The sequence below is a fragment of the Vanacampus margaritifer genome, chromosome 11, assembly GCF_051991255.1.
Source record: "Vanacampus margaritifer isolate UIUO_Vmar chromosome 11, RoL_Vmar_1.0, whole genome shotgun sequence".
In the NCBI taxonomy this organism is placed as follows: Eukaryota; Metazoa; Chordata; class Actinopteri; order Syngnathiformes; family Syngnathidae; genus Vanacampus; species Vanacampus margaritifer.
In genome coordinates this window covers 9,499,402-9,524,643 of record NC_135442.1, presented here as the reverse complement: position 1 = coordinate 9,524,643, position 25,242 = coordinate 9,499,402, and the positions used below count along the sequence as shown (strand labels likewise).

The 25,242-nt window shown below is 37.6% G+C and overlaps 1 protein-coding gene across 3 annotated transcripts in view; it reads left to right on the top strand.

The window, feature by feature from the left end:
• Positions 1-25,242, top strand: part of thsd7ba (thrombospondin, type I, domain containing 7Ba) — a 168,398-nt gene that overhangs the window by 125,580 nt on the left and 17,576 nt on the right. For all 3 annotated transcript variants that reach the window (XR_013296004.1, XM_077580599.1, XM_077580600.1), the window contains 3 exons: positions 19,288-19,421; positions 19,932-20,085; positions 24,393-24,537. Coding sequence is in view for 2 of the 3 variants with exons in the window: in XM_077580599.1 (XP_077436725.1) it covers positions 19,288-19,421; positions 19,932-20,085; positions 24,393-24,537 (433 nt within the window). In the remaining variant the exon portion in view is untranslated. The remainder of the gene's footprint in view (positions 1-19,287; positions 19,422-19,931; positions 20,086-24,392; positions 24,538-25,242) is intronic.

Here is a 25,242-nt window from a genome sequence, read left to right as displayed (position 1 = left end):
AAATTTAATTTATGTACTATGTAGAAAGTATATACTGTATATAATTTAATTTGTTTAATTTTTTTGCATTTTAAAAAAAATATATAATTTCATAAAATGTTATTTTGAATAAAAAATTTATGTCATTCGACTTACAAATTTGACTTACAGACAACTTCTTGGAACCCATTGTGTTCGTAAATTGAGGACTTATTTCACTCACCAGACTAAAAAAGTAGTTTGGATTCCTCCTTGCTCCAAAATTATGGTTCTCTCCTCCAACGCCATGTTTCACCATTTTTTTTTATTCCTGCGTGAGTATTTCATGTTAAATATGGATTGGTATATACACACTGTGGCATTTTTGCCCTAGAGACGGAAAATAATGTGAAAACGCTATGGAGCTATTAATGTATTCAAGTTAGGCTAGTTTAGTGAGTGGCAACGTAAGATGGCCGCCATGTATACAAGTACTTCCTGTACTGAAAAGACCAAATATCCAGATTAGACAAGGAGTAACCCAGGGGTTTTATTTGGATTTTTGCGCGTTTACATGGCCTTTTGAAACCCGATTATTGCCAGTATTTGTGTTTTGAAAGGGTTATGGACTGCATTTAAACGTAGTCGGCGTGGATGGTAGGCGTGAAGCACAAAAAAACAGCAGTTAGTTTGTTCGTAACTGCCTAGCATTGTTCCAACCATTGTGAGTCATCTTGTTCAATAGGCAGTTGAATAATGCATTTCAAATTTTATGGAGATGTGGCAAGAATAGTTAACCTTTCACCCATCCACAAGGTTCTGTATATCTTTTATTGAATGCAAATGAGGGCAATTTGCACTTACAGTCCACTCATGTTCACCACCATTACACATGTAATTTGCATGGCTCCACTGGAAGTCAAATTGCGCTAATGGCATATGCACTACACATTTGCGGATAAGCCCCGTTCACATATACTGTAGGAAAATTGGTGCGATGTCGTAAAAAGCTTCTGGATGCTCTCTGAATGTTGACGGTGTCACATGAATGCAGCTTGTGGGACTTTCACTTCTACATCCTCAACTCTCCTTGACATAAAAACAGGATCATATCTGCCGATGACCGGGCCCATCTGTTCATTTAAAAAATACAATGCAGCCCTTGGGCACACTAGTTTGCCCACCTCTGTTCTATAGGCAGGTGTTACTTGTGGTTTTGAACTGTACATGTCTTAGTAGGTCACGGTTTAAAGGGGAGATGTGTTTTATGAATGCTGCCATTATGCTTCAATGCTTTTGAAAGGACACTCTAGTTTGCCGAGGTCAGTATGGAGATGAGGCGCGACTCGCAAGAGGAGATTTGTGTACAGATGGTTAAGTACCCGCTAACTAGGTCTTTACGGCCCCGGTTGTAATGCCCTGAAATAACCCTGGCCACTTAAACTGGTGCCCGTTGTTGCCAAGGCCCTCACAGATTTATTCCAGGGTTACAGCTGGGCTTTGCTGTTAATGTTACCAAATGGTCCTCGTAAAGTTTAGTTACATCTGTCACAGTTGTGGGCTAAAAAAGCTAATCTATTGTTAGCACTAGTCTGGCTTAGTAAATGAATCCCCGTTGTGCTTAGTTTTATGGAATATGTATGGAATCACGGTGAAAGTGAATCAAGTTCAAAATCATGAACTGATTTAGTTTTATAAGTAAAAAAAAAAAAATCAGGAATGACGAAATTGATTGTTGATTTGGACTATAACTTGTAGTGTTCCAATTGCATTTGCATGTATGGAAAATTGGAAATACCTTCTTTTTTTTTCAATTTTACGAGTGCCATACTTGTGATATCTAAATCATAAATATCCTCCCTCCTCCCCGCTCCCTCATCCGTGTCAACTGAACTCTGGACCAAATATGGTCAAATTCCCACCAGCAGATGGTTCCTCTCCATCAGGGCTAAAGGAGACTGGCTTGACAGAGATGAAATTTACACTACAGAGCATTTCATTCTATCATTCCGTGCTTGACTGAGCAAAAGTGATGGGGAGAGACTCAATGTGTCACTTCCACATTTACTGTTTGGATGTGTTTGTGGGTTAGAGCAGGTCAAGGGGGAAATCATAGAGTTTAGAATCGAAATACCACTTTACAGTAAGAGTAGATCGAGAGTTAACACATTGACTATGTTAATAATTGGGAATTTGGGATATATATATATATATATATATATATATATATATATATATATATATAAGTTGTAGCATAAATTGGATCGCTGTAAGATTGGAATTAATTAGTAGTGACTTGAGTTTAATGTTTGCACTAAAGGAAAAAAAAAGTTAAGAACTACTGCTCTAAGGTCACTACATCTGTTCCAGACCAAAAAAAATTCAAGCGTAATGTGCTTACCACTGTAAATATAAACCCTTCATAGCGGTTATCTGAAGTCTGAACATATAGAAGGAGCAGAAATGTATATATTTTTTTAAGATCATATAAAATTGGCTTTATTGTCCACTATGTGTGTTAAGGGCAAGTGCGCTTAATAGAAATGGAAGCTTAGGAAATGGTGAGTAATTTTGTGATTACATGTGGTGTGCGAGCCTGTCGTGCGCCCGTATGGAAATTAGTGAGTATAATGTGTGCACTTAAAGCCTCTGGTCCATTGGCAATGAGCATTTATTTACCAGCCCAAGAGAAAAGTTTGTTCAGCTGCTCAAGTTTTGGAATGATTTTTTTTTTTTTTTTACATATTCATTGATCCTATACAATCTTGGCAAATGTTTGTGTGTGGGTGTGTGTACAGTATGCATATATTTAGTCATACGAATACAAATGCCCAATATTGTCAGTTGGTTTGATTTGTGTACATGCATAGTGTTCCCCCTATGTCGCAGTTCATTCGTCACACCAAATCTACAGCATATTGCAGATTTTTAAGAGATTTTTTTTTTTTTAGGAGTATTTACAGTATATACGTGAAACTCAGAATTTAGTGTTCCATTGAGTTCAGTGTAGTGCCATATTGTGCTGGTGAGTATTTATATGCACTGTTTGTATGTTTTGCTCCGCTGTATGTGTTAAAGTAGCAGTTCTTTGAAGATTTTTAATTATCGTAAAATCAATGCTATTAACGTTAGCCTTTTATGACATTTCATATATTATGTTAGCATTGAGCTAGCACACTATGTTTCTTATTTCACTGTGCCAGCAGGAGAGTGATAAACTTGTGCCAAGTAATACTTTTACGTTTAAGTAGGAGGGGTAAGTCATGAAACAAGTCATTTAACCCTACTGTATAACGCCAAGCGTATCATATTACAGTAATTTCTGGACTATAAGCCGCTACTTTTTTTTACTTGCATTCGACCCTGCGGCTAATACAAAGGTGCGCTTATCCATCAGATCACAAGGGAGCGCACTGTAAAGGAAGCGCTAGAGCGTCAGGCAGAGCAAAACATACCAAGTGAGCCCAAATACATTAGGAGAGACAGAACGAGAGAGACAATTTGCACCCTCATTATGGAAAAGAAAGTAGCGGGAACCGGTCTAAACCGGTGGGGTAACATTAAAATACCTGCGGCTTATTTGTGTGACAAACTCGAGTATTCCCCAATTTTATAGTCAGGTGCGCCTTATAGTCCAAAAATGACTAAATATTTCTAGCCCTCTATTCCATATATACATTTCAGTATATCTATTTTTTTCCCATTAAAACCCTGGCGTACGCACACACGCACATGCACATACACACCCACATACAAAATAAAAATTTATAAAAAAAATTAAACTTTTTTTTTTTTAATTTAAAAAATAAAAATAAAAAAAATATTTTATAAAATAAATTAAAAAAAATAAAAAGAGAGCAATGATGATGACATGTCGAACCGGTAAAATTGCCGAATGAACTGAGCTCTCCAGAAAAAAATAACCCTGGTGTATATGATCTGACACATGCATTGCACGGATAATCTATTAGAGAGATTAGATTAGTTTAGATTAGAGTATCACCCAGTTGATGGCTTTTCCAGCGACCTTGCAAGATTGCCCCAATTGAGAAAAGAAAGACACCTATACTTATTGATATTGACTGATTTTTAGAAATACTAATATTTTTTATTTGTCTGTTTATTATTATGTTTTTGACAGTTAGAAATGTATGAATTTAAAGCATTGTGACCGGATCAAATATGTCGCAAATCAAAAGTCATATGTGGAAGTTGATTTTCAATTTTTTATTTTTTTTTTGTTTGTTTGTTCAAAAGGACCAATACATACTCTATTTACAAAGAATCACAATTTTCTCTCTTTTATTTTATGGTTCAGGCTTTATTAATATGGTCACTGACGTGGACTTCCACCTATTGTGTGTGGGTCTGGATCATTTCTCACGCACTAAATGGGTATACACTTTTTATTTAGCTATTTGGCATTTTTTCTGATGATACACATGCATAACACTGTGCTTGACAGTTGACGAAAGTGGATGGGAAAATATTTATTGTCATGAAAACATCATAAGCGCCAGTCTGGTGGAGCTAATTATCATATTCATCTTACTACATCACCTGCTGTTGTGGCGCAGTATTGCCGATGAGTGTGCTGACGTAGTTTGTTATGGCATTTGACTTGGGGTTGTCGAGTTTATTTGTGCCCTGTTTTGTTGGAATCATCAACTGCTCGTATAATGTCAAATTCGCCTTGTAATCACATCTTACTGTTTTGCAGTATTAAAAAAAAAATAGGACATGAGCTTTTGATCATTCTCTATTGAGGCTGATGACAGCTCATACATCATAAATGAGGCAATCACAGCTGGGTTCAACTTGTAATTTGGTTTCTTAACTGGCTGTTGTAAAGTAGATTTTCTTCATAGCGTATGTCAACCAATGGTGGTTTTTGTACCTGCGGCTCAATACATATGGGAGATTTTTCTTTGGCTTTGACTTGAGGCTCACATGCGAAATTTAATAAAAACGCAAATATTGAACTGCGGAGTATGTAAAACTATGTAGTCTGTTGCTGTCTGGGTGATTAATATTTTTGGCAAAACATCACCTGTAATGAGAAGTGAGTGCGCACATCCAATGCAGTTTGACTGATTTATAATTCAGCTGGTCTTCTTCTTTCAAGCTTTTAATGATCAGGCAATTTTGAGTCTTGTTTGTCCACGCTGAGTTTGTGGTAGGTTGTTTGGGTGTGAGGTAAAATGTGTGGAGCTGAAGGAGCCAAAGCAGCAGGAAACTTTCGAGTCGTGAGAGAATGTTAAGTGGATGTCAAGATGAAAGCATTAAGAATTGTGTCTTTTTTTAATTTTTTTTTTTTCATCCTTTGAATTAATCAGACATATGCGATTATACAGACAGGCCTATAGTATATTCTCCTGAAGGTCATAAACATCTTCCAGCCTGTCAGGTGCATAGATAAGTACCTTTCAGGAGTGCTTACACATTGAATTGCTGAAATGACATGTATTTCTGAAAGAAACCCATCTTGTGTGAACTGGGTGACACACCTGTCAAGGTGTCTGATTAGTTGTTATTCAAGAAACCATCTGCTCTAAATGCTGTGGCCAGTTTGAGAGTCATAGTGGGAAAGTGTTATCCATCAGTGTAAAACTTACATAAAGTGAGTAGCGCTTAGTAGGGATGGGCAACTGGCGGCCCGTGTGCCACATGTGGCCTTTTGCTTGAATTTAAAAAAATATATATATTTTTTTCAACAAACCCAAAAGAAGCTTCAAAAATGCTAACTGGGGAGACAAAATTGAAAATACCCAAAATATAAAACAAAAAATACTGGGGAAAAAAAATTATCTGCGATTTGCCAATTGGCGGGTGCTGAAGCATAAGTATGCAGAGGTCGACTTTTTTTTTCTTCAAATGCTTTGTTTTTTTAATAGTGGATATTTTATACGTGCATCAAGCAATGTATTGTTAAAAAATATATATATTAAGAGCACATATATTTTTGCACGTATTTTGCCCATATTTAACGATCCTATGTAACCTCACTGTCCACCGTCCAGCATTTAAGTTGCCCATCCTTGGGTTAATCAAATTGAAAAGGTGATTTATTGTTAAAATTTAAAAATTTAATTTGTGGCACCCAATCTGTTGTTTCCCCAGTTTCAGGTTTTAGATTGTGCCCTTACAACACAAAATTAAACACATAATTACTGTATTGTAATTTTCAGAGAATGCAGAAACTACATTGGCGTTCCAAAGCAAGAAATTAATTGGGGGTTTTCCCAGCATGAGGCCACAACTACCTCCCATCAAATTTGTCATCATTTGTCCTTCATTGGTACTTTACCCTCACATTGTTTGATCAGTACTCTAAAGGTCTGCAGGTGTCTTCATAAATACACGTGGTGAATTTGCATTTATTCAGAGATTATTACTCAAACTAGGATTCATTCATTTGAGCTAGATAGGTCTACTATAACCGGAGTTCAATGATGTGAAGAAGATTGTTTGCTTCTCGTTGCAGGGATTAAATGCTTGTGGAACATAGTGCTAATGCATTTCAACTGTGTCCTGGTAATAAGTTAACAAATGAGAGGGGAATATAGTATTTGATGGTTAAATAATGTAATTATTGAGTCACGTGATTGCACTGCAGTAAACAATGAACATTGACAGTCAGAAGATGTTTGTCCAACGAAGCCTTTTTTTTTTTTTGTCTGTGGGTTTTGAATGTGACATCAAACTGTGAGCAAAGACATGCAATGACAATGGTGGATCATCCAAACTGGGCACGGTCCGAAACCATACGTCCTTTTGTGAGCGAGAATTCGGCAGCCCTCACAACGGCAGATCTCCACAGGAGCGAGCCTCCCAGACATGTGATGAAACAGTTGTTTTACATGAACGCAGAATTTCAGCTCAGAGAATCAGAAATGTCTCAATGAAGCTCAGTTGAGTACTTGTCAGTCTTTCTGCATTTTTGATATGACTGCTGTAAGTTGGTGTAACCAACCGGAGTTGGAATATGTGCACCCTCTGAGGCCTTGCTTTTTGCTTAAGTGCTCTTTTTAAACTGTGTTGGCCACCCAAGAGTTGGCAAGTAGTTTACTGATGACAATATTGTGACATGAGTTTACCCATGGTAGTGACTGGGCATATGCCAGTTGTGTACAAGTAAAATCAAAACATTGTATTGAAGACCCTCAGTCTATTTCAACCTCATCTAAAATCATCTGTGTTGTTGGCAGCCAAATCTTGTGACTTATAACTGTGAACAGAAAGTCATTCCAAAGTAGTGCTGCTACATTTTCCGAATCGTTCATTCATCATGACTATATTTTGGATTTATCAAGAAAAAAAAAACAATGTGAGTGAGAATGTTTTGATGTAAAATGTAGCCGGTAGCCCAACTATAGGAAGTATTCATGCTTAAGGGAGCAACAACATGTCAATTTTGCAGTGTATTGTATTCATTATCTGTATATCAAGTACCAGTATGTGACTATTAGTCACCACCACCATGTACTTTCAACACTGTAAAAAAACAACAACATTATTTTATAATAATTATATACGGTTGCTACGGTAATTATGAACGGTGTTATATACAGTGCTGCTTTATACATCAACTTAAACTTTATTTTTATAGCCCTTTGCATGCATGTAATGCAACTCAAGTCAATAAGATTACAATATAAATTAAAAGAGTAAAAGATCTCAAAAGGTGAGCTATTGTGTGAAAGTCGACATCACTTGTGACTAAAGCCTTAGTTACTATTACCAGTATAGTCTATTTTTAGGTGAACTCAGATGTTGACAGAGACTTGAAGGGCTGAGCACTCATCTTTCCTTTGCTCTCAATGAAATGTCAAGCTACTTTTACACAATGTTCCCTGCGGCCATGCTAGTCCTATTTGTCTGCAACCTGAAGCGCTTTGGAAGTTTGGAAATTTTAGTCTTCATATTCAAATGTTGCTGGGTCTTGCTTTATTTTGTCACATTATACATAATTGACCCTGGGGGTGGCGCTCTACCTTGGATGCCCGTGTGTTCCCTCCTGACCCAGAATAGCGTCCTTCCCATTTCTCCCGTTCTATTCAAGGTGTAACACGGTTTTCACGTTTTGTCAAGTTTTTTTTTTCTAGAGAGCTCAGTATTGTTCATTTGGTAATTTTACCGATTTGACATGTCATCATCATTACTCTCCTTTATTTTATTATTATTATTTTTATTTTATTTTTTATTTTTGTATGTGCTTGTGTGCGTGCGAGTGTGTGTGTGTATTCATTAGTTCACCTAAAACCTATTAAAAAATCCCATACCGTTCACCTAAACCGAACACTTCCAGCCAGAGTCGTGAGGCCGCCAGGAGACCCGAGGAAGGACCAAAGAAAGGAAAGTGAAATCCAGCACCGACCAGACACCACCCACCAGGCCACCAACCAGAGTCCTTCACCAACCCCAAAGACATCTAAATTCCAACAAATCAGGGAGAGGGGGTTAGGGTTAGGGTTGTCAAGGCTTTCTATTGACAAAACGTGGATGCCAGGAAGCCTCATGACATAACTCTTTGACTGCCAGACGTTTTCAGAAAAGGGATGCCGTGGGTGCCAGCCGATTTAAGCATTTTGACTGATCTTTCAAGGTCCACAGAAAATTATGTGTTTGGACTATGGAAACACACACACTACCAAATGAAAGATTGGACTCTCATCTTTCATCAGAAAAAAAAAGTTTGTTCCTACCTTATTCCGTTTTTCAGTAATCAACAATAGAAAATGGTTAGTTTCACCTCTGTTTTGAAACAAACGTCTTTTAACGTCTTTGGCACTCCTCCATAGGATTTTACTAAACGTTATTTAACGTTTTTGGCAGTCAAAGAGTTTTAAAAACAAGTCATGAAAGTAATAGCAATCATTGTATTGTATTGTTTTATTCTCAGAGGCTGATTCACGAGAACAGACTGAAGCTCAATGAGCTAAACGCGGGCTGATACGCAGGTCAATCTCGGCTGGATTCTGATTTTTAATTGTCTTAGAACTGCCCTATTTGGCCAATCCTGCTACAGTTTGGCAAAGTTGAGAACCCAATTGTTTGGGAAGCTGGAAGTCAAGGCAGAAGTGCTCTAAATAATAATAATTTCAAAAATTGCAAAAGAAAAAAAAAAGACTGAGGAATCAAAAAACTAAGTTGAGCACAGGAACAGAAGAAGCAAACGGCAACAATGGCTGAAAGAAACCAATGAACCAAATACAAGCAAACTGGCGAGACAACGAGAAACACCAGAACATAACACGAGTGGCTGAGAGAGCTGATTGGTCAACGCAAGGGACCTTTCTGACGAGAACACGAAAACCAAACAAGAGAGACAAAACATTACAAAACTAAATGTAAGCAAAACCAAATCAAGAAAAAAATGATGCCAATATTTTTCCAATATACCTGATACTTTTACTTTGGTGATCTCAAACAAATTCATTTTAACAAGAATCCAAAAAGATCCTAAAGCTCTTAATCCCTCACACGCGTGCAGTTGCGAATTCACGAGTGAATCTAAAATGTTTTGGCTTCAAGATGATGATGTGTGTCTTTGTGGGTGAGTACACAAATACGCAAGAGTGAGCGCGTGCGCTGGCGTGTAAGCGTGTCACGGATCAAACACATGCTCTGTGAGTTTAGCAATGGTTATTTCATGGTAAATGTGTTTATTCAAATGATTGTTCTTGTGGAAAAGGGCAAAACATAACAACCTCTGTGTGTCAACACGTGCAGTTGAAATACTTGGTGATTTTAATTGGAATTAGTTTGACACACACATTGATCGTACTTTTGGACTTTATTTATTGTAATCATTTTCATTATATAAAGTTGTTTTTTTTAATTAGGTTTAGCTGAGAAAAAAATTGACTTAAGTTTCTACTGCCTTGAAGTGAACACTACATTTACCATTTACCAAATTATCATAAAATATGATGACTTTACTCAATAAGGGCTACATTATCAAAGCTGTCTATTTCATTAAAAACTCACTGACTGCCGGCCGTTTTCCAAGCAGAGGTGCCTGCATTTGCAGCTGTTTGAGAGCCTATTGATTGACCCACAGAATATAAAAGTGCTCTGTGACAAAATAAGCAGCAAACCTTCCAAAACAAAAAGTAGATACTCTTTTTCCGCCAGAAAAAAAGACAGTTAAAGTCACTTTGACCCAATTCTGTAGAAAAAGGTTCCTTTCAAAAGAATAACTCCTTTCATGGGTTACAGTTAAAAAAAACATAAATACAATATAAATTACATAATTCGGTGGCAGTAAATGGTCAGATTTCGTTTGACAATCAGAAACATCTACGGCAGGCAATGAGTTGTTAAATAGATAGAAAACTTATTTTTTTCTCAAAATGATTTACACAGTCCAGCCAGGACTTATGATATTACAGTGAGAACTTTTTATGACCCGGGCAGTCAAGTCATTTCTGTCCTCCGATGGGCATATAGATTATAAATCAAACTTGTAGCGATGTATTCATATGCTAATATGCAAACATTTCCGAGCCCCTCCATCACTATGAAATCTGTCTTGGCAAGATGGTTCAGCGGGTCTCCGTGTGGTCTCACGAATCCGTCTTGTCAAGCTTCAATCAAAACCTTCTCAGTATGAGAAAGATGTGCCAGCTGTGGATTTAGTTGCATATTTTTCTGCCAAAAACTGTAAAACTGCAACTAATAGTAGTACCGGAAGAGATAAACTAAAAAATTTTTATCAGTACTATTTTTTTAATTCATTCACTACCAGCCATTTTCGCTGAAGCAACCCCCTTCGCTCCTGGCTGTTTTACTGGATTTTGACTGATTTTGCAAGGCCCACAGACTATTGTGTTCTATTGCTATAAAAACATGGAACCTACCAAAAGAAAGATTAGTGTCTCTTCTTTCATCAGGAAAAAAAGTATACTTCTATCTGTTTCCATTTTGGCACAATTAGCATTAGAATATAGCTAAGTTTCATCATTATTCACAAACCTGTTGAAAACACTGGGGACAAGAGCTGACCCTGGTTGATCTCTTATACTCTGCTGCCACCTGCTGGCCCGTCCGTCCGTCCGTCCGTCCGTCTTCTTCCGCTTATCCGGGGTCGGGTCGTGGGGGCAGCAGCTTTAGCAGGGAAGCCCAGACTTCCCTCTCCCCAGCCACTTCAACCAGCTCCTCCGACGGGACCCCAAGGCGTTCCCAGGACAGCCGAGAGACATAGTCTCTCCAGCGTGTCCTGGGTCGTCCCCGGGGCCTCCCGCCGGTAGGACATGCCCGGAACACCTCCCCAGAGAGGCGTCCAGGGGGAGGTGTTCCTGCTGGCCCTTTTTTGTAATAACTACCATTGCTTTAAGCGACCTCCAGGTCAGAGGCTGCATCAAAGCCTTCTGAATGCTTTAGCATAAAAAAAAAACAAAAAAACATATAAATACCTTTTTGGGACCATGGCAATATTAAAAAAATAAATAAAAATAAAAATGTATAGGTTTTTGGGAGCAAATGAGTTAATACAAATACCAAAGAACATCCCCAAGGGCTTTTCTTGATCGAAGCATGTTTTCAGTTTTCACTTAGATGTTGGCTGGAAGTTGAGCAAGGGCTCTGTTGGGATCTCCACTAAGCAGGTAATCTTTTTTTTGTGGAGGGGTTGGGGCATGGCGCACAAAAGTAGTTGCGGTGCGATTACTCTCTTGGTGTTATTGTACTTGCTGCAATGTTATGACGGGATTGTTATTGTTTTGACGTTGGTGAAGGTCTGATGTTGTTGAAGATTTTGCTTGGGCTTGGATTTGCTTGCCATCTCTTATTGCCGGGCTTTTGAGTTTAGACTCTTTACATCCAATTTTGTATGCTGATGTGTTTAATTGAAATTGTCTAGTTTCTGTTTTCTTGTGTACAATGCTCTTATTGTCATAAATTTTACATATGAAAAGAAATTAGCTTGTTCTGGTGTTATTCATCCCTTTGCCCACTCTTAATTCAATATTCTGCTTCAAACCAGAGCGGAGAGTTCATGCTTTAATTTGTATGTTTGATTTGCAGGTTATGGTCACATTAATGGTGGAAAAGTGAAGGTTTTGGATTTTTTTTTTAAATCTTGGTCTCGTTGTTTATATAACAAAAATTAGGCATTTGAATTAGGGATATGTAGACGTTTTATTTCCATTAACACACACACATACACAACAGAGAGAAAAGCTCCAACAACACATCACTTGCTATCACTGAACAGGGTTTTCCTGTTAGGATGTTTCAGATTTTCTGTCATTTTAATGTAGTTCAGCCTCAAGTGTGCTCTTGAGAAGTGACCCAAAGCGCACTTTTGTTTTTGGGTGCACTCAAGGGCTCGGATGATAACGCTCACATTTGACCAAGTGAACCGCACGAGCAAGCAAAAGCAAGTGCAGTTTAATGGGAACCGACATGACATGCCACTTGTCACTACAAAGTGAACACTGATTATCCAACCGGAAATTTGCATTAGGATTCACTCACAGGCGATGCAAAACAATAAAATGTCACCACAACAGCACTCAGTTGTATATTATTTTTGGAAGACGGTTTTGCTAATTGTATAGTTGAAGCAAGTAACATTTTGTGAAGCCTCATCTAAATATCCACCTTTTAGAGTCAGAAGATTCAATTAGGAAAGTAAAGTTAAGTAGATTAGTAATCCCTCTTATAGCATTATAATATTCTGCATGTATACCCGACCTAGCCAGTTACTGACTTCACCCTTTGACCTCTAATGAGTGGGGTAACACTCACATTAAAATAGAGTTTCTCCAGGAAAAAAAAAAAAAAGAGAGAGAGCAATGATGATGACATGTCAAATCGGGAAAATTACCAAATGAACAATACTGAGCTCTCCAGGAAGAAGACAGAAAAAAAAAACAAGAGTTTGAAAAATGTCTCTTGTCCTTTATGTGTCATGTCCTATATGACATCACCCCGCGTCACATCACTCATCCCTCATGTCCAGCGTCTCCATTCTGTGGTTTATGTCCTGAGGTCTTTCATCTCCAATCATGCCACCCCAGGATCCCTTGTGACGTCTGATGTTCCGAGTGTCTCCTTTCTTGTGATGCTATTCAGCGTCCCATGTCCCATGATATCACCAGGGTTCGAGTTTCGTGGGAGCCAAGCCCTTTGCAAAGTAGACCGGAGCTCCCATGAAAACATTGATCTGCGGGCAGCCTTTATTTATGGTCACAATGAATTATATTGTTAAAAATGTCATGTAAAAAGTAGCCTCATGTTGAAAAGTCCTGACAGTCCTTTTTTATATATATATATTTTTTTCCTGGAGAGCTCAGTATTGTTCATTCGGGTAATTTTACCGATTTGACATGTCATCATCATTGCTCAAATCAAAGTCAAAGTCAAAGTCCTGACGGTCCTATTGTCAATAAGTAGGACATGGGAATGTAAAGGTCCAAGAGTAATATGTGTAATCATTACCAAAAATATACTTGAAAAAAAACAAAGATACTGTAATCCGCTTTTGAGGGGGGAGGGGCAGGCAAACTCATTCACTGCCATTGACGGCTATAGAAGTCAAATGTCTGTTATTTTACATGGACCTGGAATGTTAAGGTCGGGTTAGTGTTTCACCCTCAGTGATGTCACTCGATATTATTTTCCATGGCTATGTTGTGAATTTATTTACATTTTTACTAAATATAAGTGTGCCTTTTTGTGCACTAGTCATAATCGGGAACTACCCTAATGTGTGATAGCACATTTAGTTTCCAACTCGCAGTCCATCACAAATGTGTATTCATGCATTAATTATTAAATACAAAAACGTAACTTTGCTTGGAGTTCGGTTTGTTTGTTTGGTTGTTGGTTAACATGCAGAATGATATTTGCACTATTAGCTCATTGTCATCAATTTTCATTTAGTTGAGGCATCCGTCAACAGTTTCATTTTTAATGACCCTGTTTATATACAGTGCACACAGTCACTCGAAAAAAACATACGCTCATGCATTCTGGCTTGACCGTCTTCACATAAATTAATTTCTCCGAGTTGAGCCCCGAGTGCTCAGCCATTGGCCAGCTGTTGCAACCAACTGCAGCAGTTTAAAAGTCATCTTCACACTTTATCCAAGATGGCTTGAATCGTAGTAAACGAGCACTCAGTCATTCTTAACCCTCATTAAAAACACAAGCATGATCCATCATATATTATGTATGAAGTCATTGTAGTAAATTTTTAAAATATTTACGGCCTTATCGGTGTAACACCACCTTAGTATGGTGCCTTTTTTATCTGGTCTTTCCATCTAGCTGCTGAAAAAAAAAAAACACCAAACAAATATTGACTGGGGGAAAAAGAGCTTTGTTCATGACAGTTTGCAGGCTCGTTAGCTGCTTAGCGGCGCCACATTAAACATACCTGCGTGTTTCACTTCACACCCATTAGATGCCGGCGTGCCGTGGTCTTCGAAAGCCTTGCCAGATGAACACATGGTGTTTTCTCATTTCCTGGGAGGAATCATCGCAATTGCTGTCGTTGAATGATTCCTTGGGAACAATGAAGTGCCTTTTTCAGACAGAGAAATTATCTTTCACATTTGCTTTTAAAGGCAAGGGCATACAAAAAAAGGCAATTGAAGGGCAATGCAATTGAAGTAACAAATAGTTGGAGATAAGATCACTTTAGAGGGACAGTTCTTATTTTCGCTAGCTGTCTTTTCATTTACCATTCATGCTGGCGTAGAATAAATGCAATGTGTGAGGTGATTCCATCCATATTAAATGGAGTTTACACTGAGGTAGTTTGCAACAGATATTTTAGATATGTTGCCTCTCTTATAATAGCAAGTCATAAATAAAGGGCCCAAATAATTACATAAATCATAAAAATGGCTCTCTGAATGATAAAATGCAAAACAAACGTGTGTCCTGCTTGTCCACACGTCCCCCCCCCCCCCCCCCCTCAGTTTCAAATTGGAATTTCAAATATGACATATAAATCGAGCTGCTATTGTACGTTACCGGTCAAACGTTTTGGAACACCCTCATTTTTACAATTTTCACCCTGGAGAACCCAAGAACCCCTTTCTTCTTTGGAAAATTATGAATTATACATTAAATGACTGCTATAAATGCACTGAACACCAAAATATGTTTTATTAAATTTTAACCCTTTTTTTTTAACTAGCTCAGAGTTGCTAATTTATCAATATATATATATATATATATATATATATATATATAAAACATACTCCTAGGCATTCTGCAACATGATATGAAATAGATTAACATAAAAAAACACAATTTTACCATCTGATGGTTTGCTGAGAAGATGGTTTTGTTTGGATTGATTTCCAGCTCAACAAAACAGCATGTTGCCAGCCATCTTGTCACCACCACTCTGGCTCATGTAAGTGCAATATTCATCCACTAGATGACCCCATGCAGGGGTCAGAAGTGGCACTCTGGACTTTTGAAGTTAAATTTGAAAAAAAATAAATAAATAGGTCTTTGTTATTTGAGTAGCAGAATTTATAGGGGCCAAATTTGACCCTGTTGGTTCTCCAGGGTTAAAAAATCATGCAGTTCACATTACTACAGAACTACTACGAAACTAAAACTGAACCACGTAGGGAGTAAATGTTGATTTTTATTTTTTACTTTTTTCGCCAGGGTTCGTTTGAGGTCGCAAATGGTCACAAAGACGTTCGTTAGACGTTCAGCAACAGGTTTAATGGTTGTGAAGTTTTTCTCTTCGCAAGGAAGTTTTGAACATGTTCAAAATTTCATGGCGACAAGAAAAACTGTTTGCAACCATTGAAACTGTTGCTGAACGTACCTTGAACTAATCCCGGCACAAAAAAAAGGCTTCAACACTTGTGGCATTCTTTCTATAATGAAAATCAAATATTGTTCAATAAGTTCTTCCTATCTATGTTACAGAAGTGTCCGTAAGTGATGTAACATGTAGGTTGCTTTGCTTTTACTCTTCTGTCTTGTAGTTCATCCCAAACCACCTCGATGGAGTTTAAGTCTGGGGAATGTGCCTTTTTGTATCGTTTTTAAATGCATATCATTTTTCAGGTACCTCTGGCAGTTCACTACTTTTCAAGCTATTCATCGGATTTGAAATTCGTAACTTTCAATAAAACTGGAAAAAAATAGGGTGCTATAAAACTTTTGACCATTCGTAGTATTTTTTTATGACATCAATTGAACTTGAGGCAAAATTCTACATCTCTGTAAACTAGTAAACTAATGCTCATATCATTGTTCTTCTCTTCCCTTCCCAACCTGGGGCTTGTCATGCACTGCTAATACGGACATCCACGCAGGCTCAGGTTAGTTCCATTCACTCTGTACTTCAACTTTGCTTTAGCTAATGAAGACTAAAGTGCATGCAAGATCTGTCCAACCCGCACATGCTCCTGTGACCCCGCGCTGTCTTTGAAAGAACGATAGTTTCGTCACAGAGGGCGGCGGGCTGCTAGTCGGCTGGAAAAGGATTTATGCGGCGTCCGTTTGGGTAATACTCCGCCTGCTTTTCCACTGGAGGGAGTCAGTCTGACATTTTTTTATTTATTTTTTCCGGAGAGCTCAGTATTGTTCATTCGGTAATTTTACCGATTTGACATCATCATTGCTCTCTTTTTTTGAATTTATTTTTTATTTTATTTATTTATTTATTTATTTTTATGTGGGTGAGTATGTGTATGTGCGTGCGTGCGAGTGTGTGCGTATTCATTAGTTCACCTAAAACCTATTAAAAAAAATCCCATACCGTTCACCGAAACCGAACACTTCCAGCCAGAGTCGTGAGGCCGTCAGGAGACCCGAGGAAGGACCAAAGAAAGCAAAGGAAAAGGAAAGTCTGACATTTCTAAAGAATTCCAGCGCTTTGATAGCTTGTGATTAGCCGGTAAAGCATTTCGGGGGTGAGCTTCAAGTGACTTAATTGCTTTATAGTAGTCGTGTATTGCTTATCTGAAGAATATGCGTCATTTCAATAGTGTATAAAAGAGAAAATGAACAAAGACCAGACTCCAAATGTTCCTCTAACATCTGCAGTGAAAAATCATTCTAAATGTGTCATGCCAGATCTACTTGGGAACATATTCTATAGGATTCTGCTCCGTCTGTTATTGCGGTACTGCCCCGTGCGGTTGACGTGATTTCACACTAAATAAATGGTAACGGTCAGCAATACTCGCATTACTGAAAGTCATTCTTTTCTTGGTGACACCGTGGAACGACGCGCTGCCACAGAAGTGTTGGAGCGAGCATGTGAAGCCTATTCACCAGTTTACCCAGCAGGGGCATCTGCAGGGACAGATGGGCGATGATGAGGGTGTATAATGGGCATCTGTGCAGCCTGGAGGGGAAGCAATGCTCAACAGTCATCCCCTCTCTACTTTACACACACATACAAACACACACACACCTTCTACAGCTTGTCGTAGCCTTTTCCACAAATTGTTCTCTGGAGTCTACCTTCCACCGCAGCCGACTATTACACGGTTAGAGCGTAAACGTGTTTACAGGAGCTTGGCGCCGGCTCTTTCTGTCTGTTACGCCAACGTTCCTGACTCGCTGTCTCGGTCGGCTTGAAAGTGAATAGACAACATTCGCCCTCACCTGCGGTGCTTTTTTACCGTGATCATCCATTTAACACACTACGCAGCTCTCTCGGTCTCTAAATTCACCCACGAGTGAGCTAAATGTTTTCCTATACACTTGTAGGATGGGCTTACTCTATATTCTATTACACGTTCATCTGCATTCAGGTCCTCTTTATGAAGCTTGAAACCGACCGAACCTTATCGCAATGCGAGAGTGTGGTTATTATTGATCTCAATGGAATAAACAAGCCTATCATTTTGGTATATTCCGTCCAGGAATTGCTCCTTTCTCAAGGGGGAGTTTACTTTGATTATATATTATGGGTGTCCCCTTTCCTGAAAAAGTAATAACACTTGAAAATTTGCTCTTGATCAAAAATGTAATAATAACCAAATCATGTGATCATTTCACCAATGATGTAATAAATAATCCTGACTTATATTGTAGTAACATTTTTACAGGTAATTTAATACCTTATTACATTATTGTGGATTTATTACATTTTCAGGTGGGTCTTTTTTTCCCCCCTCACAACTGATCATGCAAATTTTTGCAGATAATGTAATATGTGTTCATTTTCAGTCCAAAGTTTTACATTTTTGTGTTTTGAGAATCTAAGACTGTTATATACGGTATGTACATTCACAGCAAAAATCAGTGTGTTAGAATATTGGTATTAAATAGGGGTGTGAATTGCCTAGTACCTGGCGATTTAATTCGTATCACGATTCATAGGTCATGATTCGATTCAATTCGATTTATCTCGATACAAATCTATAAATTGATTATTGCGTTTTTTATTTTATTTAGAAAATACTAATCAGTAAACTTGTACACTCTAAGATTTGTATGAAAATGTATTTATTTATCTGAAAATTCAGGCTTATAACTGAGCCACTGCATTTAACAAACAGGTTGCAGTCTGTTTCATGTTTGAACAGCACTGAAATAAAATATTAAGGCTTAATGTTCCATTAATGTAACATTCTTCCAGGCTTAATGTGTGAATCCTAACCCTAAGTAAGACGTTTTGCTGAATATTCCCACAAAAAAAAAAAAAAAGATGTTTAAAAATCGATTCGGCCGCATATCGAATCGATTCGAGAATTGCGCGCTGTAATATCGCGAGATATTGCCGAAATCGATTTTTTCTAACACCCTTAGTGTTAAATATGCCAGAGTTGATTTCAACCCCCAAAGTTTATTTTAAACTCTGATTGAGGTCAGTGTTGGAGTAATTCAACAGAGTTTATTTATTTAGTGTTAAACCAACTCTGCAGACAGTTAATCAAAGTAAGCTCCGCCCACTTGATGTGCCGCAACGACTTCCGGGAGTGCTAAATGTTACTGTTAAATGTACCTTTTCTTTTTTTTTTTTATTGAATAATGTTTTGTTCATGTTTTATTGGCAAACAATCCAAGATGTGTTCAGTTTACTGTTACATCAGAGTTCCAGCTTGTTAAATAATTCTGGCTCAGTGTAAAATGGTTAATTAAAGTTTGAAGCAATTTAAATCCAGAAAAAGTGTTTTAAAGGAAGTCGCTGTCCTGTGAAAAAGACTTATGTCAATTTTTTATTTGATTTTTTTATGTTTTTGGGATGTTTGCATTCAGTTTCATCCCATAAATATAAAAAAGGCAAAAATGAACATAACTGTTTTTCACAGGACAGCGACGATTGTCAAGAAAGGATTTCAGTGCTACACCGCATACTCCATCGTTTTTGTCCTTGTGTGTGCGCAGGTAAACGAAGCAGTGCCGTGCCACAGTGAATGCAGCAAATACAAGTGGCGGATTGAGCCCTGGTCCATTTGCACCATCAACACTCTGGGCGACTCGCCATCCTGCGGGGAGGGAGTCCAAAGCCGCAAGATCAGGTCAGTGAAACGAGTGAGCCTTGGCAGAGTGTTGGAATGGCAACACCCACCAGGGGGTTGCTTTGGATTGGCTCGGGTCCTGGCGCTCAGTGAGCCAAGAGAGAACATTCAGCGCAAACAGCTGCCTTCTAATGAGTGGTACTTAAAATAGGCAAAGCAGTTAAGTGTTGATCCACTGTGACTATATGCACGGATTTTATTTATAGGACTTTGCACCCTTAACAAGGCTAGGTTCTAATACAAATCTAATTAATCTGTTTCAGATATCCAAAAATCTCAACAAAAAAGTGCTTCAATGAATGAGTCGGTTGACACTGATTCAAGAAAACACTCATTAAAGCCATACATGCGCATTGCGCGTTTTGCGTTTGCTTTACAAAATGAACCTGAGAGCCAATGAAAAACCTCCTTTATATTATGGAGAGCAATTTGTAGATGTATTCCAGAAAGAACTAGTTAGGAGTACCGTGGGAGACTATATTAATATTTCCGCATCTGCTGCTCTGCCAGGTGTGTGAAGAAGGGAACAAGTGGGGAGGTCAGCACTGTGGAGGACAGTCAGTGTGATCAAGAGGAAATGCCACCCAGAGCCCAAGTTTGCTTCCTGGCCTGCCACGACGACTGCGTCATGTCGCCCTGGGAACCCTGGACCAACTGTCCATTGGTAAGAAACCAGAATGGAATACATACACTGCATATTAACTCATTCACTGCCATTGACGGCTATAGACGTAAAAAAATCTTTTATTTTTTATTTATTTTTTATTTTATATTTTTGGAAGACCTCTCTTTAATAACTCATTCACTGCCATTGACGGCTATAGATGTAAAAAAATATTTTATTTTTTATTTATTTTTTATTTTATATTTTTGAAAGACCTCTCTTTAATAACTCATTCACTGCCATCGACGGCTCTAGACGTCAAAAATTAATTTGAACTATTTCTATTAGTTTCACATTTTTCCCCACTTTTGTTAGCAAGAGTATGAAAACCTATAAATTATTTTATTGTTCTTTTAGAACAGATATCAAATTTGTGATTAATTGTGAGTTAACTATTGAAGTAATGCGATTAATTACAATTAAAAATTGTAATCGTCTGACGCACCTAATTTTTAATCTTTTCTTTTTAATTAGGGGCATCAGGCGATCATTTTTTAAAATTGTAATTAATCACATGACTAGTTAACTCACGATTAATCACAAATTTTATATCTGTTCTAAATGTACAATAAAAATAATTCTACGTGTTCATACACTTGTTAACAAAAGTGGGGGGGAAATGTGAAACTAATAGAAATAGTTCAAATGAATTTTTGACGTCTATAGCCGTCAATGGCTGTGAATGAGTTAAAGTACTTCTGAGGGATGTGACGTTGCAGTTTGCTTTGTAGAATATCATATGAATCATATTCCATGATCTTCATCATCACAAATACAGATGTTGTCTAAGTCAAATTAAAGGACCGGAAATAAGCATTAGCTGTTTGTTTTGATTGTTTTGTGAGGTATCTGATTTATATGTTTTAATATATATTATTTGTGTTGAAAGTAAAAAAAAATGACAGTTTTCCTGATATAATGATCAAGTAAAATAATAGTAAGTTGCGCTTTGTCCCCCAAAGAATTACATATTCAGTTTGTTTTAGTTGGATCTTTTGTAATAGGGTAATTATGTATAATCAAATCCAAAAGCTGAACAACGCATTTACATTCTAATTAGACATCAGGGAAATGTTTGTAATATAATATGCTATAGAATTAGATCACGCTCTCCTCTCTGGGTGTCTGGAATGAAATTAACATTTCAAGCCCATTGCATATTGCGCATTAAGGCTTGCACTTATTGGCGCAAATATGTACAATATGTTCTGTTTAGCTGTGGAATATTATACCACCATGGAGCCTTGGTAGAAGCCGACCATTATAGGCTATGTAATGAGTTCAAGATTAACAGCATTTCCCAATGTAGACGTTGGTGACTCATTTTTGACTGTTTTCCTTTTGTGTTTGTTTTTGTTTGAAACTCAAACTGTGGTTTGCTCCTCTCCTGGCCCGTGTCTTCGCCAGCTGTCGAGTGTGTTAGATGTGGTCTGAATGAGCAAGGCAACAGTTTTGTAATTGTAATGCCTACCTCTTCTGACTTCCTTGTTTTTCTTGTGTGCGCGCGTGTGTTCAATATCTGGGTCCAGCTGTTCCAGTATTCAGTTTGTTCCTAAACCAGAAGGTTACAGAAAGTGCTGGGATGGAAACAAATTCTTATGTATACTGTACGTTTATTTAACATTTAATTTTTTTTTTAATTTAATTATTTTTTTTTTTTACATGTCAAATCGGTAAAATTACCGAATGAACAATACTGAGCTCTAAAAAAAATTAAAAAAAACATTTAGTTTTTTTTTTAACACAAAGCTCCCCATAATCCCGTTCAATCGTTCAATTCACAAAAAAATTGTGCTAAATTACTCTTATTGATTTGCAGCCACGAATCGTGCCATCAAAGTCCGCGCTCGCGCCGAGCCAACCGACAAGAGAAGGCTTTACTTAACAAAAAACTAACGACTGCGGTTACATCATCTTCCCAAACTCGATTTCAAAGGTCTAAGAGCCGAGAATGATGCAATAAAAAAAAATGAAAGAGCTGACTAGACTGTGTAATAGGTGGAAATGAATCTTCACACAAATATAGCATTAGGCTGACGGACATCCTTCTACAACGAAGCATGGCAGCTATCGATTTTCAACAATACTGGCTTACTGAAACTTTTTTTTTTACAAATTTTTGTCAGACTTTTTATTCTTCAGGCGACATCATGCTTCAACGATATCAAGAGGACGTGGCGTTACACAACAATTTTTATGCTAGGTTCAGACCGAACAAGAAATATTGCGTCGCTCCGCGTGTCTCGCATGTTTTTGTTTGTGGGAGAACACGGCGGTTGCTTCGGCTAAATGTGCTATCTTGGTTGATGGGTCAATAACTGTAAAAAAAGGCAATAAACTCAACAAATATGCCAACTTCCTTACTCCACATTCTCCAACCCTGCTGCTTTTTGTCTTGGTATTGGTATAATACTTTACCAATGAACACAAGTATAAGCACAACACATTTCATTTTTCTTCAGTTTTTTTAATGTGTTTAACTTTTTCTATTAAAACAAAACAAAAGTTTGATTTCTCTCAAATATTGTTCACAAATCTGTCCAAATGAAATAATCAGCATCTTCAGGTGGATGCAAATGAGAAGTGCTCACAAATAGATGTATTTGTGAACACATGTTGACAGAACTTGGCCTTGGACCTTTAAGTTTAGCGCAAAATTGCAGGGAAAAAAAGTGTTTATATTTTTGTTTAGTAAAATAGGGTTCAATCTTTGCTCTGGTCGTTGCACTTTTTTCTATCATTCACTATTCATTTTTATTTGAATTCAGGCCATAGAGTGAGCTAAATGAGAGTGATGCTACTTTAACAGAGCGCTGTTTATATTGCAGCCTAATTGTACTTGACTTTAATCATTCCATGTTATTCAGAAACTGCGCGAGCAGGCCTATTCTTTGAAAGCTCGTAATCTGTCAACAACAAAAGCCAGATTGGAGGACGTGGTGTTGTCATGTACAAATAGATTTATGTGTTTCAGTGACAGTTGGTGTGAAAACCGCTGTTGATTAATGAGCCTCCCAGTGATGAGCCTCATTAGGAAGTGACATTGATTGAAGTGCATGTTCTGATGAATCAGGACCACAGGGACGAATAAAGCTGGAAGCAAAAGACACTTTCTTTTTCCTGCCACTCTCCCGAGAGAGACTTGCCGAGCAGGTCTGCCATATTCAGCATTTCAAATACCGTAGTCACTTCATTTATTGGTAACGGGTTTGTAGTGCTACTTTTAATGGGTTGCTCATTGCCATCATGCTAGCTTTTGCTCTTGAAAAACAGTCCACAGAAAAAAAGATCAACAGTATTTCTTTTTGCACAATCCTCTTTATTCTTCACCTATGTAAGAGCATATAACAAGAGTTGCCTCATTAAAACGGGGCTCTGCAGTCAAGCATCAGTTGCATTTGAAATTGCAAAAGAGATTATTAACATAGCGAAATATATATATTTTAAATCATGTAAGGCCCATCACACAGAGTAAATCGGCCACGGATGACTGAAGTTGTCGATTCAGATAAGAATGACAGAACCAAGTGGTTGAGCACCACACATCTACAAAAAGAAGAAAAAAAGTGACCCTGCATGGGGTAGTGAGGCTCACGTGCAGTATATTTTATCTATTTTTTCATTGAACCATAAAAACATGGTGTGATTGTCAAAGAAGAGGCGGATGACTACAAAGACAAAACTATATAGCAACAGCAACTCGCTTAGGCTTGGAACACAAATATCTATTTTTCATGTGAAAGGTCATGTCCAATGTCATTTTGAAATGGTCAACCGCTAATGAAGCATTTGGCAAACTCTATATACCATGTGACAGGTGCGTCAGTTTCAGTGTGTGGCAGGCCTGACGTGTTTAGAATGATCGTGTAACGTTTTTTTGCGTGAACGTTTTTGTATTTTTGGATTGGAAATACTGAACTGAACCGTGTCAAACTAAATCCAACTGCGGAGTAGTCAACTTTGACTTAATATCACTGAAGTTATTTAGCTTTTTAGATTTTTTTTATTGTTTTCTATTTTTTATTTTTAGTATTTTATTTTTATTTTATTTTATTATTTTTTTATTTATTCAAACAGTTAATCAATCAATTAATATACAGTATAACATTTTCACCACTGTTATTTCATACATTGGAGACATGTCTTTTTAACCCATTATTATTAGTAGTAGTAGTAGTATCATTGAAACAGGCAGAAAGTGCATCATTTCCATCTGACATGTTGAATACCGAAAATAGAGAATAGCTTAAAATATAAGTCAAGCGCTGTCGTAATGTCATGTGTGTGTTTGTGCTCCGCACATGCAGCAATGTGACCGAGGCTCTGAGAGAAACAGGAGCAGACATATCCTCCGCCTCCCTGCCGTGGGAAGCGCAGCCTGCCCAGAAATGGTGCAGTCAGAAAGTTGTACCCTCAACAGCACCTGCTTCACTTACCAGTACCAAGTCTCAGGTAGGAAGATTTTATTTGTACAAGTGTGCTAAGTGTACAGGACTTATTTGACTTGCTAGGGCAAGGTTTGTGATAGCTAAACTTTTTTGATATAAATAACAGTAATTTACAGTATTGTACAAAAGTTATCATTAAAACCTTGGAGAACCCACGGGGTCAAATTTGGGCCCTATTAATTCTGCTACTCAAATAACAAAGACCTTTTTTTTTTTTTTTTTTTTTTTTACAAATTTAACTTCAAAAGTCCAGAGTGCCACTTCTGACCCCTGCATGGGGCCATCTAGTGGATGAATATTGCACTTACATGAGCCAGAGTGGTGGTGACAAGATGGCTGGCAACATGCTGTTTTGTTGAGCTGGAAATCAATCCAAACAAAACCATCTTCTCAGCAAACCATCAGATGGTAAAATTGTGTTGTTGTTTTTTTGTTAATCTATTTCATATCATGTTGCAGAATGCCTAGGAGTATGTTTTATATATTTATTTTTGATAGATTAGCAACTCTGAGCTAGTTAAAAAAAAAAGGGTTAAAATTGAAAAAGCATATATTTTGGTGTTCAGTGAACTTATAGCAGTCATTGTATAATTCATAATTTTCCAAAGAAGAAAAGGGTTCTTGGGTTCTCCAGGGTTAATGACATTGAGAGGCAAGAAATAAGAAACAAAACATATCACACTCTAGTATCTAGTATTTTCAATTCAAT